Source organism: Gekko japonicus, unplaced genomic scaffold, assembly GCF_001447785.1.
Source record: "Gekko japonicus isolate JY-2015 unplaced genomic scaffold, Gekko_japonicus_V1.1 scaffold914, whole genome shotgun sequence".
Taxonomy (NCBI): domain Eukaryota; kingdom Metazoa; phylum Chordata; class Lepidosauria; order Squamata; family Gekkonidae; genus Gekko; species Gekko japonicus.
In genome coordinates this window covers 342,171-362,273 of record NW_015160240.1, presented here as the reverse complement: position 1 = coordinate 362,273, position 20,103 = coordinate 342,171, and the positions used below count along the sequence as shown (strand labels likewise).

General features: G+C 50.4%; 2 protein-coding genes across 4 annotated transcripts in view; one reads left to right on the top strand and one right to left on the bottom strand.

Moving 5' to 3' along the window:
• CTXN1 (cortexin 1) overlaps positions 1-10,237 on the top strand; it is a 31,709-nt gene extending 21,472 nt beyond the window's left edge. For 2 of the 3 annotated variants that reach the window (XM_015413330.1, XM_015413338.1), the window contains exons 3-4: positions 7,836-7,926; positions 9,677-10,237. In XM_015413330.1, coding sequence (XP_015268816.1) covers positions 9,828-10,085 — 258 coding nt within the window. In that variant the 5' untranslated portion in view covers positions 7,836-7,926; positions 9,677-9,827 and the 3' untranslated portion in view covers positions 10,086-10,237. Of the gene's footprint in view, positions 1-2,605; positions 2,655-7,835; positions 7,927-9,676 lie in introns of those variants that run through there. The other variant, XM_015413348.1, reaches the window with a different exon arrangement.
• An 8,648-nt stretch (positions 10,238-18,885) lies between these two features.
• FBN3 (fibrillin 3) overlaps positions 18,886-20,103 on the bottom strand; it is a 248,900-nt gene continuing 247,682 nt past the window's right edge. The window contains exon 61 of the mRNA XM_015413252.1: positions 18,886-19,329. Coding sequence (XP_015268738.1) covers positions 18,955-19,329 — 375 coding nt within the window. The 3' untranslated portion in view covers positions 18,886-18,954. The remainder of the gene's footprint in view (positions 19,330-20,103) is intronic.

Here is a 20,103-nt window from a genome sequence, read left to right as displayed (position 1 = left end):
AGTGAAGGTCACAGAAGACGGGGACGGCAAAGGACGAGATGGTTAGACAGTGTCATCGACGCAACGAACATGAAATTGAGCCAACTTCAGAGGATGGCAGAAGACAGGAGGGCCTGGCGGGAGCTGGTCCATGGGGTCGCGAAGAGTCGGACTCGACTGTGCAACTGAACAACAACAATCCTCCTTTGGGGAACTGGAATTCGAGGGGTGCTTCAGAACCACAAAGGAGTAGATGAGGGGAAATTTGGTCCCCCGTCATGATTTGGGTGGGTGACCCTCCGTGGCCGACTTCTGAACCAGAGCGGTGAGCTTTGAGAGCAAGTCTGATGCAGTGGGGAGGACCGGGGAGAGCTGGGTCCAGGTCTCTGCTCTCCCATAAAGTTGGCTTGATGACCGTGGGACCAGACACGTTTTCTCAGCTCATCCAGCTTCGCCGGGGCGTGCAGGACGAAATGGAGGAGAGGAAAGCCACGGATGCCTTCGGTCTGATTCACAGGGAGGAGGATGTGTTAATATTGAGCCAACAGAAGCAGATTTCCCCGTAACAATTTGGTACCGGAGGCACAGAAGGAAGACTTGCCAGGTTCGGGGCGTCTGGCTTTGGCCAGCTGAGAGCTCTAATCGCGGGGAGAAACACAGGGTACAAATGAAGTCGGTAAATGAAATGAATCGATAATTGGCAGTTTTCAATTTTGTTTTAGGCTTCCAAGGAAGGAGGAAGCTCAGTAGTTGCTTTAGGACCGGGGGTGGGGGCTGTCACCAAGCAGGCAACTCACAATCCGTTGAGCTGGCCGAGTTTTCCTCTCGCTGCGCCGCTGCACTTTGTAATGCCAACTCCAAAACTGAATCGGCAGGCCAAGCTTTCCTGGCTTGAAGGTCCTGAAATGGAAAGAGACACAACCCGTGTGCTGAAGTGTAATAATGGCAGAGGAGTAAGACCAGTTTTTGAAAGGTGGCCACCTGCCCTCTGCCTCTTGTGGGTGATGCTGTTTCAGTTGAGTTGCCAGCTGTTAAACCAGCCCTAGGAAAAGCCCCTTTTACTGCAAGGGACAAGTCATCAGAGGTCATTTCCTGCCAGAGCATGGCGGAGCAGCGCTCCGGCAGTAAGGAGCCTGGGGCGTCCCCCCCCCCACCATTCCCGGCCCACCTACGCAGGCAGATGGGCCAGGGAAGGCTTGCAGAGCCCCACGCCGCCTGGGGGGGATTTAAATGCCTTTCTTAAATTTAAATGTATTCTGCATATGCCTGGGTTCCCTGTCCGATCTCCTCTAGAGAAAATCGGGCAGGGAACGCAGACATGTCTGCCTCCCTCCCTCCCCTTCTCCGGCCAGCCCACTGTGGCGAGGTGGCTGGAGAAGGAAAGGGGAGGCGGGCAGACATGCCCCCCCCTTTCCCCTGAGCCTCTCCACTTTTGCGGAGAAACTCGGGGGGGGGATTTAAATGCCTTTCTTTACCTTTCCCCAGATGAGAAGATCAGGCAGGGAACCCAGGCATGCTTGCATGCCTGCCCTTTGTCAGGGGGTGTGGCATATGCAAATTAGTTATGCAAATGAGCTCATACGCCTCTTTTTCTATGAAAGGACCCCTGCAAGTGATCATTTTAGCTCCCTGAATCTGAAAGCAGAAGTCACCTTTCAGCCGGAAAATAAATCCCCCCCCCCCCGGTACATAAAAACCTAAGATCCTCCTTGTCAAAAGGGGTTAGTTTTGTGCACTGCATCAAGCATACGTTTTCCATTTCTCCTCCTGTCCCTGCAAATATCATCACCGTGTTGTGTCTGTGTCACAGTCCATCTGGATTTGCTTCAAAGGGCATTCTGCTCCAGTTGGATGCAGGAACGAATTTGTCGCTGCCTGGAGAGATCCAGCACCCCATCCTGTGGCAGTGAGTTCCCCACGTCCATTCTGTATCTGAAGAAAAGGAGTTCTCCCCCCCCCTCCCGGTCTCTAAACTCCTGCCCATCAACTTCATTAGGTGCCTCGGAGTATTTGGAGACAAACTCCTCTATTTTCAGTATTGCACCCCACAAGCCATCTTATAAACCTCTCTCACGTTCCTCCCATCCCTTAGTCCTCTGCGCTAGAAACCAGAAAAAACCCTCAGATGATTTAGCCTTTCCCTGTGGGGAGGGTGCTTCACCCCCTCAATCTATTCAGGTTGCCTGTTTCTGCGCCAGTACCAGTTCTGCCACATCCTTTCTGAGTTCCGGTGAGCAGAACTGTACACCGAGCCCCTAAAGATGGCCGCACTGTGGATCGGCCGCATTCCAACACTGCCTGTCCTATTTCCGACCCCTTTCCTAATGATTCTGATCCTACGGTTTGCCATGATGTCCCTCTGATCCTTCCCCCTATTTGCTCGCTCCTTTTTTTGGCTGGGTGTGTGTGGTTGTGTGTGTGTGTGAGTGACCTGGCAGGATGGATATTCCTAGATGATTATCTCTCCTCCACGAACCAGTTGGTACCAATCAATCTCTATCAGCCGTGACGGTGGAACAGAAGCATAAACCCATAAGCTGCGGACTGGCAGCCTCCAAAGGGTTGGATTATAGATTAACACCATTGAGATCATCAGAGAAATTACAGCTGGGGGTGGGAGGGGTGGGGAGAGAGGTGCACGGTTTTGACGACGGAGGACACTGCGTTACACTCAGGTAAGTGCCGACGACCGGAGACCTTCTTAAAAGTCCGGGCCCGAGGGTAGAAGCACCTGTTGCTCCGCCGTGTGGTATTGGGGTTCCGACAGCAGCCGGGAACGAGCACGAGGGCTTTGTTATCCCGAAAAGAGATGGAAGGGACAGAAGAACCACAGCATGGATGTGGTATGCAGTCTCGTCTGGAGCCTGGTGCCTGGTTCTGTCACCTCCAGTTAAAGAAGCTCAGGTATTAGGGAGACAGTTCTGTGTTGGGAGCCAGTTTGGTGTCGTGGTTAAGTGCGCGGACTCTAGTCTGGGAGAACCGGGTTTGATTCCCCACTCCTCCACTTGCACCTGCTGGATGACCTTGGGCAAGCCATAGTTCTGTCAAGAGCTGTCCTTGAAAAAGAGCAGTTTCTGTCAAGAGCTCTCTCAGCCCCACCCACCTCACAGGGCGTCTGTTGTGGGTGAGGGGAAGGGAAAGGAGTTTGTCAGCCGCTCTGAGACACCTTTGGGTTGTGAAGGGCGGGGTAGAAATCCAATCTCTTCTTCTTCTGGATGCAACAGGGGTCCGGCTCAGTACGAGGCCATTTTACCTGGAAACCAAGATTTTGCTTCACGGTTTCTGGTCTGACCTGTGGCGACTGGGAAGGTTCCACCTTGCCAGTTTGGTGAAGAAGGTGAAAAGGCAAACAGGTGGTTGTTTGTTTCAACTTCAGCTAGAGGAAACTTGCCAGAATCCAGGTTTTTTTGAAAAGTGTGGGCCATGCGGACAGCAAGTCCTACAGAGTTTGGCTCCCTCACATTTCTAGCCTTTGTTCTGCCATATCCTTTCACACAGTTGTTGTCTTGAGAGTTTCGTTGCTGACTTTTTTTCTTTTCTTTTTTTAAAAAAGGAGTCTGACCCACTGATCTTAATTTGCCGGGAAATGTTTTTGATCGAAAAGGGCGTTCTACCCTCGGGGCGTGCCCCGGGGGAGTCTCCCGCCCCCGCCCTGTTGGAACAAATGCCCTCCTGTGGTTCTTGGCCCGTTCCTGCCACCACAAGAGCCAGTGTGGTTCGAGTGTCAATCAGTGTCCCCCTTGCAACCAGCTTCCCCTGTAACTGTGCCTTCCGGGGAAGTTTTGGGTGGCGTCGATTTGCCAGCTCCGTAGAGGAGGAAGCTCAACTATGCTTCGGGATCTGGAAGAACGTTTCTCAAAGTTCTGGATTTTGGTGGCCCAAGAGGCCTGATCATGTTTCCAAAGCGGACACAGGGCATTAGGAATCCTCAGTGTCAGACTAAGACCTGGGAGACCCAGGTTCGAATCCCCACTCCGCCTTGGAAGCTTGCTGGGTGTCCTTGGGCCAGTCACACCCTCTCAGCCTAACCCGCCTCACAGGGTCGCTGTGGCAAAGGCAGAATGGAGAAGGGCGTGAGTTGCTTTGTGTCTCCCCACTCCGCCCTGGGTGTTTGTTGGGTGACCTTGGGTCAGTCACAGCCTCTCAGCCAAATCTGCCTTTCAGGGCTGTTGTGAGGATAAACTGGAGGACAGATCAAGATGAGCAGCCGTGTCAGTCCATCCGTAGCGGCAGAACAGAGCAAGAGGCCCCAGGAGCACAGAGACCAACAAGATTTGTGGCCGGGGAAGAGCTTTTGTGAGTCTTTAAAGTGCTCCTGGACTCTTCCTCTTTTCTACTGGAGGACAGATGAATAATGTGAGGAGGAGGAGGAGGAGAAGAAGAAGAAGAAGAAGAAGAAGAAGAAGAAGAGATTGGATTCATACCCCGCCCTTCGCTACCCAAAGGAGTCTCAGAGTGGCTTACAGACTCCTTTCCCTTCCCCTCCCCACCACAGGCACCCTGTGAGGTAAAAGAAGAAGAAGAGATTGGATTTATACCCCGCCCTTCACTACCCAAAGGAGTCTCAGAGCGGCTTACAAACTCCTTTCCCTTCCCCTCCCCACAACAGACACCCTGTGAGGTAGGTGGGGCTGAGAGAGCTCTGACAGAAACTGCCCTTTTTCAAGAACAGCTCTTATCAGAGCTAAGGCTTGTCCAAGGTCATCCAGCCAGGTGCAAGTGGAGGAGTGGGGAATCAAACCCGTTTCTCCTGGATTTGAGTCCGCGCACTTAACCACTACGCCAGACTGCTTGGTGTACACGACACCAAGCTGCTTTGGGGGCCCATGTGGGAGGAAAACAGGGGGTGTAAATGAAGTGAATAAGTTCTCTTGGCGCTCCCTCTGTTTGGGATGGGGGCTTTTTGTGGCGCTTATGCAGGAGAAGTCTGGCGCAGGATCCTTCCCCCCCACACACACACACTTGCGTCTTTGTTCCGCACTCACTTTTGTCTGCCTCTTTCCAATGACAAGTATCCTTTTGGCTTTTTTTAAAACGACTATATTTGGGCTGAGTTGATTGTGTCCCCTTATCTGCCTCTCTTTCTTCTCATCTCCTCAATACCGTCTCTTCTTCTTAAACAGTTGCTAAGGGAACCGGTTTTTAATAAATGCTGATGGAATGGGAGGAGGTTTTTCTTTCCCCGGCTATGGCTTTTGTTTTCTTTTTCTTTTTCGCCGGCCTTCAGGGTGTCGCCTGCAGAGCTGCGTGGGGATAAAAGCGAAACCCACAAAACGCAAGACTGCGTGGCCAGGATTTGAGGGTGGCTAGAACTTTACAGAGAGAAAAATCACAATTTTATCAGTTGCTTACACGTTTAAAAGTCAATTTAATGCACAGCGCACTTTAAATGCTAGTTCCTTCTCGTTTGTTTTTTTTGGGGGGAGCGGATTCCGATCTGGCCTAGATCCCAATCCTCCTTAATTTATTTTTGGAGTTTTCTAAAATTAATTCTGGATGGAGAGTATGAGCTGTTGGCTGCAGCTCTCGATTCCTTCTGTCTCTTTGTATCTTTCGCTCCTCTGTTCAACTGGCACGCGGCGAGAAAGCCGCAAAAGAGCAAACTCAACGTAGTTGAGCATATCGATTGCGATGAGATTCTTTTTTGGGGGGGGTGATGTCTGATTCATTTCTTTTATTTGTTATTATAAGTCAAATAACTTATAATAAGACTTGCCGATCACGCAGTCTAAGTCAATGCAGTCAACAAAATGGGACATCCAATAAGCTGTATCATTGGAGGAGGACTACGGAGATTAAAATGAAGGACAATACCTATCGCAACAGATAGAACGCACGATTTGTAGGGTTCCCAAATTCCGGATGGCATCTGGCAATCTCCTGCTATTACAGTTGAACTCCAGTGAGCCAGTTTGGTGTAGTGGTTAAGAGTGCGGACTCTAATCTGGGAGAACCCAGTTTGATCCCTCATTCCTCCACATGCAGCTGCTGGTGTGACCTTGGGTCAGTCACAAGTTCTCTCAGAGCTGTTCTCTCAAGAGGAGTCCTCAAAAGAGGTCTCTCAGCCCCACCTACCCCCCAGGGTGTCTGTTGTGGGGAGGGGAAGGGAAAGGAGTTTGTAAGCCGCTCTGAGACTCTGAGTGAAGGGCGGGGTATAAATCCAATCTCCTCCTCCTCCTCCTCTTCTTCTTCTTCGTCTTCATTTTCAAATGGAGAGTCCCAGGGATCTGTCCCACATGACTGCTGTGCCCACTACTCGTAGATATGTGGATGTTGCCTGGATCAGTTGGGCAGGAAAGGCACTCTGCACATGGTCAGAGAACTCTCCTCTTGACTGCTCCATCAGAGGTGCTAGGGGAGGGGAGGGATGCCCAGCCCAGCCCATAGAGGGAAGCAGGTTAGTTCTCCGCATGTTGAACACCTTTGGGCGCTCTGGAACTGCAGGCGTAATGGCTTGCCAGTTTGGGGTAGTGGTTAAGTGTGCGGACTCTAATCTGGGAGAACTGGGTTTGATTCCCCACTCCTCCACTTGCACCCGGCTGGATGACCTTGGGCAAGCCATAGTTCTGATAAGAGCTGTCCTTGAAAAAGAGCAGTTTCTGTCAAGAGCTCTCTCAGCCCCACCTCTCTCCCAGGGTGTCTGTGGTGGGGAGGGGAAAGGAGTTTGTCAGCTGCTCTGAGACTCCAAGTGAAGGGGCGGGGTATAAATCCAATCTCTTCCTCTTCTTCTTGCACACCTGAAGTGACAAGGACTCTGCTGGATCTGAACTGGGGCCATTCCAGTCCAGCATCCTGTTTCCCACATGTCCCAGGAAGGCCCTTGAACAAGGGCCCACAGATCCTATTTTTACCCCCTAGCAGTCAGGGGTAGACTACCTCTGAGTGTGGAGTTTCCGTTTAGCCATCCCACAATGGGGTGTTCCTGGGTGAATCCCTTTTTAAAGTGATCTCAAACAGTGGCCATTGTGGACTCCTGTGGCTATGAGTTCCGCATTATTGCAACAATTACGCTGTGTGCTAAAGCCGGGCCTGAGTGACATCGGTGGACGTCTCTTGCCAGGTTATGCTCACCAGAAGTGACCTGCTCTACTCCTCTGTTTCCTTCGCTTTCCTTTCTTGTTTATCCTGCACTGAATTTTCAGACTGCAGGTGCCTCTTGTACAGTGGTTGCCAACGCCCAGGTGGCGGCTGGAGACCTCCTGGGGTTACAACTGATCTCCAGGTGACGGCATTCCGTTCACTTGGAGAAAATGGCAACTTTGGAAGGTGGGGCTCTATGGCAATATTGAAGTCCCTCCCCTCCCTAAACCCCACCCTCCTCAGGCTCCACCCCCAAAATCTCCAGGTATTTCCCAACCTGGAGCTGGCAACCCTTTGTATGCTCTGATAGAACTGTGTATACTGGGGGTGTCAAACATGCGGCCCGGGAGCCAGATGAGCTCCTCTCAGGCCAGCTGCCTCCTGCTGCTGCTTCTGCTTCCAGTTCTGCTGCTGCTGCGTCATCGTATGTTTGCAGCTTAGAGATACACACCTGAACAGCATACTCAAGATTGCAACGGCACAGGCATTTTGATGCAATAATTCAGAGCAAGAGGTGTCCGTTATCAGACACTGCTAAATAAGCAAAATATACGTAATCAAGAGTGCTCATGTTTTAAGCATGATTTTATTTCAAGTAAAAAAACCAACCCTTTGTGGTTTTGCCCTTTATAAAGTTTATATCTCCGCTACCCGGCATTACATTTTATGACACACATGGCCCCCGTCTCATTTATGTCAGATCCGGCCCTCATAACAAATGAGTGTGACACCCCTGGTGTAAACGATATCCCCAATTCTCCCTCTTCCATTTTCAGCGTGAGGCAGAAGACTGTCCGGACTCCAGCGAGCACAAAACAGGACAGGATGAACCACCACCTTTCCTGGTTGTTGAACAGAAGGCGTGAGGTATGAAGATGCCTTGGTTTTTCTCTCTTCCTGAAATGGCTCCTATCGGTAAAGTGGGTAGCGAAAAATGAAGGGGTGGCCCCATGCGCAAGTGAACTGCTGCCCCCCAAGGGAGAGGTGTGAAGAAGAGATTGGCTTCACTACTCGAAGCAGCCCCAAACGGGCTCAGGGCGGATCACGACAAATCGAGTCAAAGACTCGTTACAATAAAATCACATTGAAATAATAAAAAACGATAAAATTGGTAGCGACGATATAAATTTGTAGGTCCACAAGGTGCGGATCAGGCACATTCATGGAGGGGGGGGGTTTGTCCGCCAATATCTATGATGGAGCTTCCCTGTTCAGTGGCAGCGTACCTCTGAATCGCAATGGCTGTGTGCCAGTTATGGAGAAGGGCCCCATATCCTGCTTGTAAGCCTTCCAGTGATATCTGGTTGGCCCCTCCGGGAAAGAGGATACCAGGCTTACTAGATGGACCTTTAGCGTGGACCAGACATAATCTTCACTTGGGGGGTTCTTTTACAGAGGACCCTATTAGAGGAACCGGCAGGACCAGACCAGATGACCCCTTTCTCCCTTATCCTTGCAACAACTCTGCGAGGTAGCTTGGGCCGAGGTCGAGTGTATGACAGGTCCAAACCTTGTGGCTAAGTGAGAATTTGGACTCAGAGCTCCCAGATCTTCAAACCCCAATTTATTTTATTTATTGGCTTCGTTTATAGCTCATGTTTCTCCCCAATGGGGACCCCATGTAGCTGACATACACCTCTCTGCTCCTCCATTTTATCCTCACAACGATAACCCTGTGAGGTAAAGCAGTTTGGTGTAGTGGTTAAGTGCGCGGACTCTAATCTGGGAGAACCGGGCTTGATTCCCCACTCCTCCACTTGTAGCTGCTGGATGACCTTGGGCCAGTCATAAGTCCTCTCAAAGCTGTTCTCTCACGGACATTTCTCTCAGAGCTCTCTCAGCCCCACCTACCTCACAGCGTGTTTGTTGTGGGGAGGGGAGGGGAAGGGAAGGGAGTTTGTAAGCCGCTCTCAGACTCCGAGTGAAGGGCGGGGTATAAACCCAACCTCCTCCTCTTCTTATTTATTTCTTTATTCAAATTTATAGCCCACCCTCCCCGCAACCAGGCTCAGGGCGGCTCACAAATAGGGTAACATATGCCAATAGTTAAAACAGTAAAAACAAGATAAAACCAACATTTACAACAACATAACGAGCTCTAGATGTTACAAAAGATGTTCTTCTTCTTGACTGCATGACTGGCAAGCTTCTATGGCAGAGTGTAGATTCGAACCTGGTTCTCCCAGATCCTAGTCCAGTGGTGGCGAACCTATGGCACGGGACGGGTGCCAGAGGCGGCACTCAGAGCCCTCTCTGTGGGCACGCGTGCCATCGCCCCAGCCAGGCCCAGACCATCATTAGAGTGTCGAATTCTCTGCCAAATAATTTTAAGTAAATGAAAGCATTTGGGACTGCTTTCCTTACTTTGTTTGGATCATCTTAAGTTAATGTGTGAGTTGTTTTTTCTAAAGTAAACCCTCAGTATTCAGGTTCAATTGTCATGTTGGCACTTTGCGATAAATAAGTGGGTTTTGGGTCGCAGTTTGGGCACTCGGTCTCTAAAAGGTTCGCCATCACTGGCCTAGTCCAGCACTCTGACCACTACACCATGCTGTGCACATGGAGAGACTCAGACGTTACAGGCCTGTCCGTGACCTTGCTCTCGTTATTTCCCCAGTGTCCCCGAGCCGCATTGCCTCCCCATCTGCCCGCCATGGAATAGGCCTCTTGTCGGAGGAAAGGACCCCGTGCTCCCAGCGCTGGAGGATGCGGGGTGTGTGACGGGCCGGGCTCCGCCGCCGTTGGCGAGGTGGGCGTGTTGCCCTGCCATGATGGGTGACGCCTCGACCTTGGATTATGAACTGCTGTCCCCAGGACGGTCAGAGCCCGGCCCCGGCGCCCTTGGGATGGACGCTGAGCAGAAGACGGTCTTTGCCTTTGTCATCTTCCTGCTGATCTTCTTGGTGGTGCTGATGGTCCGCTGCTTCCGGATCTTGCTGGACCCTTACAGCCGGATGCCGGCCTCTTCCTGGACTGACCACAAAGAGGGTCTGGAAAGGGGCCAGTTTGATTATGCTCTTGTGTAGTTTGGGGTCCAGTTGTGGTGCACTTTGGCCCGTTTGTGGGTGGGCGGTCTGTTTCGGGGGGGAGGGTACAGAATATGTGTGTGTGTGTGTGTGAGAGAGAGGGGCTACTTCTTCATCATTTTTTTCTGTGTATTGGGAGGGAGGGACGCCTCTGTTTTGTCGTGATCCCAAGTGTCTTGTGGTGTGGGGTCGCGCTGGGGTGGGAAAGTGCCGTAGGGCATGGTGAGAACATAGCACTGTTGTGGGGTGTGGTATTTTATTATTTTTTTGCTGGGGAGGGTTGACTCTAAACCACGAGGGTGGGAGAGCTAGAGGGTTGGAAGGACTGCAAGGGCCAGACAACTTTGTCATAAATGTGATCCCAAACTGATATTTCCCCAGGTGGTTTTGGCCTGGGCTCAGCTGGTCAACATGGAACTGGTTGGGGTTCAGGGTTTGCTCTCCAGTCCGTATTTTTGGACATGGGTGTTCTCTCTGTAACACGATCCCTGCTTTGCAGAGGCAATAGTCAATGAAGAGCTCAACAGTTATTCCGTGCATTCTCAGAGGTACTCCACCATTAACAGTGTTGCACAGTGGCTGAGAAACCGAGTTCGAATCGTACGCCAGCCACCAAGTCACTGGACGGCCTTACTGCAACTCGATTGTCTCCCAGCATCTTTGGGGCAACATGTTGTAAATACGATCTCAAAAATATACAGAGGGAGCTTTGAACACCCAATGAGAATACCCTTCAAATGGTGGGAAGAATAATAATGATTAATAGTCATTAAGACTATCAGTGATTATGATCACAATTAATCCTTCAACTCTGCCTAAACTCAGGCTAGAGCAGAACTAAATCTTGCTTTCAAGGCACCAGGGACTAAAACCAGTTATCTGCTCAGTCTTGCTTGGGTCACATGGCGAAGTGAGCTTGCAGTCAGACTGGCACAATCTTTGGAACACTGAGCTGATCTGGAATGTCACGAGCCATGATCCCGTGTGTCTGTGGATCCTGGATAGCAATTTCCCACTCACCAAGACAATTTCCGCTTGGAGGGAATTTCCATTTGGGCAATTTCTGTTTGGAGGGAAGCATCGATCCTCCTACCTCTTTGAATAAGCTATCCCTCAGAAGGGCAAGCCCTGGTATGAAATTCAACACACACACACACCCTGGTGGTACTCCCACTTAGCTCTCAGCAGAACTGCTCGGGAATAAGAGGGGATTCTCTCTGTTTCATCTGGTGTGGCAAACATAACATGCCATGCAGACTTGTGGCACCGCAACCGGCCGACATCGTGGCATCCGAGAAAGAAAGTGGGATGCCCTGTTGGCGGATCTACAGGTGTGTGTGTGTGTGACGACCCTATGAATTAACAACCTCCAGAACATCCTGTCATCGACCGCCTTGACAGCCCGGCTCAGGTCTTGCAAACTGAAGGCGGTGCCGGGGTGGAGGGGGAAGTCCAGTAGTGTCAGGGGCAGGGGTAGGTTTGCGGAGCAGCTTGATTGGTGTACGGGGAACACTGTTTTTCAGGGGCAGATTGGAGAGCCGAAGTGGGCTTCGGAGTAAGTCAAGCTGTGCCACGGGGCCCACTCAGTTGCCCGCTGCTTCCTCCCGTGTGGCTGGGGATCGGCCTGGCGTCCTTCTTGCTCGTAGGCCTCAAGGACAGCAGCCCGTCTGGGATCGCTAACTTTGTAGCGGCGCTGTGCTACTTCAACATTTCTAGGAGAAGGAGACTTGAGGTCCTGATCGGGACCACAGTTTACTTTCAAGGAGATGCTGTTAGGGCAGTTGCTGGTTTGTTACGGGTTACTCTCGGAGTGATGGGGTGGAGGCACCACAGATGGAGAATCCTGCTTCCCCAGCCTCTGAGCCAGCTGGCTAGTGTTTTCCCCTGAAACAATTACCCACGTATTCTCACCAGGTAGCTGCCACCATCACGTTACGCTCTGGGACAGAGACTATGGTTCACTTTCGTTCAGGTCTGATGGTGGTCTATGGGTTGCTTCAGCATGGGTCCCATCAGGACCACAATGTTCTTGATTGGGACTGTGGATTTCTTTTGCCTGGTGTTAAACCAGTGCGGCAGAGTCAGTATTATCTTTCAGTCCCATTTGTGAGCAGGTTACTCTGTTCTCATCTCGTATTTCAGGCTTCGCAACCCAACTGCTGCCTTGGACATTTGGCACCCCTGTTATTTCTATTTCCTCTGTTTCCACGTCGCTTTTGCCAGCAGAGGGTTTGCACACGGGATAAAGTGAGCCCTGGGCCGAGAAAGCCGATGCCACAAGAAATACATCATGTCACAAAACTCCTTATTTCTTTTTTCTTTTCCTCCGGAGGGGGAAATGATGTTTACAGGTTTGGACTGGGGGAAGGGAAGTCAGAAAATTGGGGTATTGGGGAGGGTTGCGGATGGCAGTTTATGGGGAAGCAAGCTAACCCCTCGCAAACAAGAGTTTGGTGGATTGACAGTCTCTCTCTCTCTCTGTCTCAGGAGCTCTCACTTCATGTGCCCTTGGTAGGCCTCAGCAGGGTTAGGGTGTATGGAAGACCAAGTGCAAAGGAAGACATCCAGAGTGCCTTTAACAGCCGTTTAAAAGATGAGATTTACAAATATCAGAAGGGTCCTGCTGGATCAGGTCAACGAGCTATCTAAGCGAGCATCCCATTTCCAACATTGACAACCAGATTGTCTCTGAGTGCAGAGAAGCAGGCACTGAATTCAAACTATTTACCTCCCCAGCACTTGATATTCAGTGGTAGAATAGGGGGGGGGGGGGGGGGGGAGGGGGGTCCACATCACTATCTGGTGATGTAACCAGAATTTTTGCGCTCCGCAAAATCACCTAGTTGGTGAAAAGGGAAGTTAGCGAGACGGAGTTCCACACACCCCATGGGAGGAGACTTGCTTCCTATCCTCCCCTCGTTTAGTTCGCTGAAGAACCCATCCCATCCTACAGCCAAAAAGGACCCGCATCCGCCTCGTCTAGTATCATCACAAGGAAACGGTTGCGCCCCCCCCCCGTTCCTGCCCTCTCGTTTGGTCACCACGCTAGCCCAGAATATTGTGTGTGGCACTGTGGTGGTGTTGTGTTTGTGGTACTGTTTGACAACTTGCAACCTTTCCTACTTGCTGGGGTTTTTTTCTGAGGCGGAGGAGGAGGGTGGAGAGCCTTGCGTGCCCTTGGCGTCCCTCAGAACTTAGTAGATCCCTCTCTGAGTTCCGCCAAAGGGCGCACAAAAGTGCCGGGGGGGTGGGGGGGTCCCAGACCGATGCAAAGGGTTGCTAAGCACACTGACTGTTGTGGGGTAAGGAGCCTGGCATTCTGACCATGACTCGCAGGGGGCTGCTTGCGTGAGGAGCAACTGTACTCCGTTCTCTTGGTCAGTTTAACGGTGGCAATTTGGATTGGTCGACTAGGCCATGCTTTGCTGGCGAGACTGGGCTAGGCCTGTCCTTGTGCTGGGGGGGGGGCAGAGGGGATGAGAACATGCACCCATCTGTCTGTAGGAAGAACACCAGCACCTCGTCCTTCTGAAATAAAGCTGCCTTTGTTGCTAATGTGCTGCTGCCGACTGTTTATTGCCATTCCTCTCCAGAAAAGCACTACATTCCCCTCAAGAGTTTTCTGGGCTCGTTTCAGGCGCGCTTGTATCTCTTGCGACTTTATCGTGGACGGTGTGGATTCCTCTACTGATCAGGCTGGCTGCGTGTGTTCCCGCGGCTGAAAGTGGGGTTGGGAGATTTGATCCTGGTAGGAATTCCCAGAATCATCCAAGCACAGCTAGAGGACCGTGGTGGAAAAGGTCATCTGAAACTGGGCTGGGGTCTGCCCTTGGGAAGCTTCAGTAAGATGGGTTGGACCTCACAGTGGGTGTTTCATAGAATGTTAGAGTTGGAAGGGACCTTTTAAATTAATTGGATAGGGCTATTGGGCCTGAAGGTGAACGGGAAGTCCAAAAAATGGCCTCCTCAATGGGCTGCCAATGGTGGCTTGGGAAATTCCTGAAGATCTGGGAGCACCACCTAGGGAGGGCCTTATTGCCAAATTCCAGGTAGTGTCTGGAGATCTCCTGGGATTACAACTGATCTCCAGGCAACAGAGATCAGTTCGCCTGGAGAAAAGGGCCACTTTGGAAGGTGGACTCTATGGCACTCCACCCCGTTGGAGTCCCTCCCTCCCCAAGCCCCGCCCTTCTCAGGCTCCACCCCCCAAAATCTCCAGGTACTTCCCAATCTGGAGCTGGCCACCCTACTTAGACTACATTATACACCATAGAGTCTGCCTTCTGAAGCAGGAGAACTGATCTTTATCATCTGAGATCTGCTGGAATCCCTGGAGAATGCCCACCCTCTGCCTGTAGGCTGGCAAACCTACTCCACCCAAACGGAACACAGTAATTGGGGACGTCTGTGCAGAAGTGCCCTTGGAATGAACTGGGTGCTGTGCAGGATTACAGTTTGTCGTCTGTTAGAACTTACTGTATTCCTTGTGTTGTTGTTCAGTCGCACAGTCGAGTCCGACTCTTCGCAACCCCATGGACAAGATCTCGCCAGGCCCTCCTGTCTTCCGCCGTCCTCTGAAGTTGGCTCAATTTCATGTTAGTTGCATCTATGACACTGTCTAACCATCTCATCCTTTGCCGTCCCCGTCTTCTTTGACCTTCAATCTTTCCCAGCATCAGGGGCTTCTCCAGTGAGTGCTCCCTTCTCATTTGGTGGCCAAAGTATTTGAGCTTCAGTTTCATTATCTGGCCTTCCAGGGCACAGTCAGGGTTGATTTCTTTGAGGATTGACTGATTTGATCTTCTTGCAGTCCAAGGGACTCTCAAGAGTCTTCTCCAGCACCATAGTTCAAAAGCATCTATTCTTCAGCGCTCGGCCTTCCTTATAGTCCAACTCTCACAGCCATACATGACTACTGGGAATACCATTGCTTTGACCATGCGGACTTTTGTTGGCAGGGTGATGTCTCTACTTTTTATCATGCTGTTTAGGTACACCATCGCTTTCCTCCCAAGGAGCAGGCGTCTTACCAACCCCTCCCCTTGTGCCCTTTTTTCTAACCCGAGTGGGGAGGACTGTGTCGTTTTTCGGAATGGGAAAAAAAAAAATGAAACGCTTAACCCAAAATAACTTTATTGCTGCCATCATCGGTGATACAAAACAAAACAAAAACAGAGAGCTGCACAAGTGGCCGGTTCTTGGTGTCAGTGCTGCGTGTGGCCGACCCTCCCACAAACAGGCTGCTTGTTCACCTAAGAAAAGTCATGGACCTGGTGCAGAGGAACAGAGGACCACACGTCTCCGTTCCCCACACACAACACACACTAACCCGTGCACACACACTCATCCACACACACCCGTGCACACACACACCCCTTGGCTAACTGATTAAGGTTATCGTTAATATTAATTATGAATAGGGGGGGGGGAGAAGCACCGTTTTGCCAAACCAAAACAAGAACACACACACAGAGAGACACACAAAATATTCCAAGCTACCAACTGGGTCATTAGGTTCTGTAGCTCCTTCCTGGAGGCACCACCTTTCCCCCCCCACTGTGCACAGCAATGGGGGATTTGGGGGGGCAGAAGTTTCAAGTCTTGGAGGAGCTCAAAGTTAAATGTTGTTGCTCAGCACCCTGATGGGCTGTGGGTGGGATAATTTCAGAGGCTGCTACCGTCCCATCTATCAGGGGGTGGGGTGGGCGGGGGAGAGATCTGTTCCCTTTGGCAGCACCTTAGATCCACACAGCCTTTAGAGAATATTTTTAACAGTGAAGACAGAAGCAATGTGTAGCAGTGAAGACAAATGCAAAGGTGAGGACAGATGCAACTTTTTAACCAGGGATGAGTGATAACGTTCCTTCCCCCCATATATTGCCATTAAAATTGTTTTCTTTTTACTCATTTCCACCACTGGCATTTTTAACTCACAAGTTTCTTTGCTGGCATTTTAATACTGTTTATACGGCATATGATAACATCTAGAAATTGCATCAATCTATCGGGATATTCAAGAGGTGGAAACAGAACAATGGCACGATTTTGAATTGACCAAGAGAGAAACAAAAAGGGATTTTGGAGCTGGAATGGCAAGGAGACATTCAATAGCATCCTTTAACTGTGGTAAAAGTGGTCTGCACACAGGCTTACCAAGTACTTACCTTGATTTGGCGGGGGACCTGTCAGGAACATTCCCATGCAGAAAACAAACGCGCTGCACCATGCCGTCGCCCAGACATGACGCCAGCACGCTAGGCACGTAGCTGGGCGACGCTCTGGCAATGGAGCTGGAAACTCAATGGTACCCAGCTACGTGCCCAGCGTGCTGGCGTCACATCTGGGTGACGGCATGGTGTGGCAGGGATGTGTTCAACCGAGGGATGTTCTAGCCGGGAACCATGTGTCCCCCGCCGATTCAAAAGTAGGTACTTGATAACCCTATCTGCACATGCCCTCAGTGCATAGTGAGGCTTTTACTAGGTGAGTTTAATCGCTAAAAGCCTTAGCTATGAATTGGAAAGTCCCTGGTTTGAATTTAATCAGGTGGCTACATACAAACCTTTGTCTCCACCTCAGGCTTCCCATCTGCAATATGGGAATAATAATAATGCAGTTCTACCTGGCAGGAGGTTGTAATGATTACAAGCTTAATGTAAGTGAAGTGCTTTGGACACTTGAAAGTGCTAAGTATTTTGTTTGTGTGTCTCTGGGGAGGGGTGTGTGTGCATTTAAATCTACTTTTACCACATTTAAAGGGTTTTTCTGCATTCTCATTTTCCTCACTTGTGTGTTCCTGTTGCTTTGGGACTGCCCCCCCCCGATCTGCATATGTTTTGCTCCCTCTAGTGGTCGATTCGGTATTACATTGCTTTATATCTGGCATATCTCCCTGCAGATTTAAACTGCAGGTTTTTATGCCAGACATAAAGTGGTGTTATATCGAATTGACCACTAGAGGGAGCAAAACATATGCAGATCGGGGGGGGGCAGTCCCAAAGCAACAGGAACACACAAGCGAGGAAAATGGGGATACGGGAAAGCCCAAAGTGTCTTCACCACCACTCCCATTATTGTCTGCAAAAGATTTTAATGCTCACCGGCATACTATTAGCCCTTTAGAAGACGGAGGAACATTCAGTGTCACCCAACCCCGCAAAATGTATCAAATGCTTAATGTCTGAAGCTGAAAGGCGTTTCCGATTTTAAAAAAGACCCTCCAAAACCTTGAAGTCTGGTGGATTCAAATAGGTGAAGCAAACTTAAAAACAACTCGGTGATTTTTGTGCACCCTGTCTCTCTCCCTAAAACCCTATAAAGCCGATAGCAGCCATGTCTGGAAATGTTATACGGGAGTGGGGGGGTGGGGTGGGGAGCCTAAATTCAAATCAGGAGAAATGTATAGATAGCACCGCTCCTCCCAATTTTGTCGAGGCCAGGAAAGGACGGCAATGAGCTGAGAGGGGATTCCTGGAGAAGGAGGAATTTATCCTGACCCTGAGAAGGAAGAATCCTCCAGTGACGCAATAACTATCCAGCCTCGCAATAGCTATCCAAACTGGTTGCCATACTGCCCGTCCAAAGTGCAACGGGCAGGGAGTTCTTCTGAGGTTGTCAGTATTGAACGGGAAAGATCGGGGGCCCTCTTGGAGCCATTACCAAGCCTGGCTGGAGGCCAAAAAGCAAAACAGAACAACACACTGTGAAATGCCACAACAGCCCCTGGGAGGCCAATGGAAGTACTCGTTCCTAGATTAGGCCAGTACAGAGAATCACACGACACAGGTGTGTTCACGGGCGAGGCTTAAAGCAGATGTCCACAGGCAAGGCTTTAAATGGGTGTGCTCGTGCCAACAGGTGAGGCTTAAAATGGCTCTCTTCCCCAGCTGGGATTCTATGATGCCGCCTCGGCCAAGATGCGCATTAGCATGACAAATTCCTCTCCTCCTCTGCTTTCCCTTCCACATTTAACAACAAGATGACGCTAACATCAGTAGCATCAGAGAGGAGCTGTTGTGTGTGAGAAACAGCCCAATGTGTGAAAATTACAAAGTGGGAGATCAATTCCTTCCATTCATCCATTTCCTCCACCCACATTACTGATGGCCAGTACACATCTGTAAAACCCCACACAGAAAAGAACTGTGATGCAACTGCATGGACGATCACATAGAGATTCCTTTTTTTTTAGTGCCGTACTGGAAGACTCTTGAGAAAATCCCACCCCTGCCCACTTTGGAGCATGCATTCTACCAATGCACAAGTGCACATTAATAATGCACATGGTAAAGGGGATGAATGGAAAGAAGAGTGCGGCTTGTCATGCGCACGCTGCGTGAAATTTGTAAATTAAAAAAAACCCACACCCACAAACCAAAAAAACCCACCAACCATGGAAGATTTTGAATGGCTTGGTTCAAGTTTGGCGAGGTCAGGTAAACTGGAGAATTCAAGATCCAGGAAGACACTTAGGTGAGGAGAATTCTTGAATCCTCCCTGGTTTGAAACCGGGGCAAGAGAAACAGGCTGAGAAGGATGCTCCTAGGAAGACGGGGTTACTTGCGCCGCTTCTTCCTCTGGCCTTCTCCAGACTTTCTTGTTCAGAGGAACATGGCAAATAGCAGAGGACAAGTGCCGTGGACTGGGAGAGACTCCTCGACTGGAAGAAATGGTTTTGGAGAACAGAGTCGATTTGGTTCTGACTCTAGGGCTGTTCTAAATTTGGTCCCCCATGGCAAGCCTGTGGGCTAGGGGACGGGAAACGGCGGAGGGAGGAGATGCCGATTTCCGGGGAGTGGGGACAGGATGGTGTGGGGCGGTGTGCAGCCTGAGCCCTTGGTTTTGTTGGCGTCTCTTGGGGGGGGGGGAGTTAGAAGAGGTGGAGGTGCAACCTCATCTTGAGCACCTGGCCCAGCTCCCCAGCGAGGTAGTCGAGATCTTTCAGGGCCTCCAGTTTCTGCAGTTCCCGTTTGCGGTACAGCGGCATGCTGACAATCTCCAAGAGGTAGGTACCGGGAGAGGCCTGCTTGTGAGTCAGGTGCAGATAGCTGAGCCCTTCCTTCTGATGGATGTGGAAGAAGCCATCCTCGTTCCCCCGGGAGATGACGTAGCGAACACGGTTCTCCAGGGAAGCCACGGCAGGGAGAAGTTCCAGGATATGCTCCTTTCTCCTGAGATCGGACAGGTTCAGTGCTATGGCCAAGGGCGTCTCCACGTCTATGCTGGCCAAGCTGACACCTGGCTCCTGTTTGCAGGGGGGAGAAAAGAGCTCAGGGCAAGGAGAGGGAGGGATGCAGCCTGAAAGCACCAGCAATGCTCAACTCCCACCCCTAAAACGGTCAGAAATGCCAAGTTCAGGGGTTCCCAACCTTTTTGAACCCGTGACCAGATTTGGAATTGTGACACAGGATGGTGGGTGCAACCACAAAATGGCTGCTACAGGAGGTGGAGCCAGACACGGAGGAATCCCAAGCACAGGGAAAGGGAGGGATTTAAAAAATACACTAGGAAAGAGGAGCAAGAGAGAATAAAGCCAACAGCGTGGTCGCAGCTGCCCCTGAAACAAATGTTATTTTAATCAGCCCAGCCAATCGGATATATATCCAGTGGCCAATCAAAAGCCCTGCTAGGCAAGTGCCCGAGTTGGCCCCATCCACTCTCTAAAAATACTTGGTGGGGGACAGCAGGTTCCGTGGTGCCCAAGAAGGTTAGTCAAGAATGGAAGAGGGCCAACTCTAAAAATCTAATTATGAAACATACAAAAATATACATGTATTTATTCAACACAAATTAAAATAACAAACAAGGGCCCATTCCTACCTCATATACAAATATAAAAACATACAAGGGCTAATGAAATAGACTTAACGCGTTTCGGCCTTTGCAGGCCTTCCTCAGAGGTCTAATATAAACAGAACATGTTGGCTGATATGTAAAAATATACAATCATACATATACAAAATAAGGAATAAAGACCAGAAAACAATTGTTTCAAAGTTTAACCACTGGGCAAAAAAAA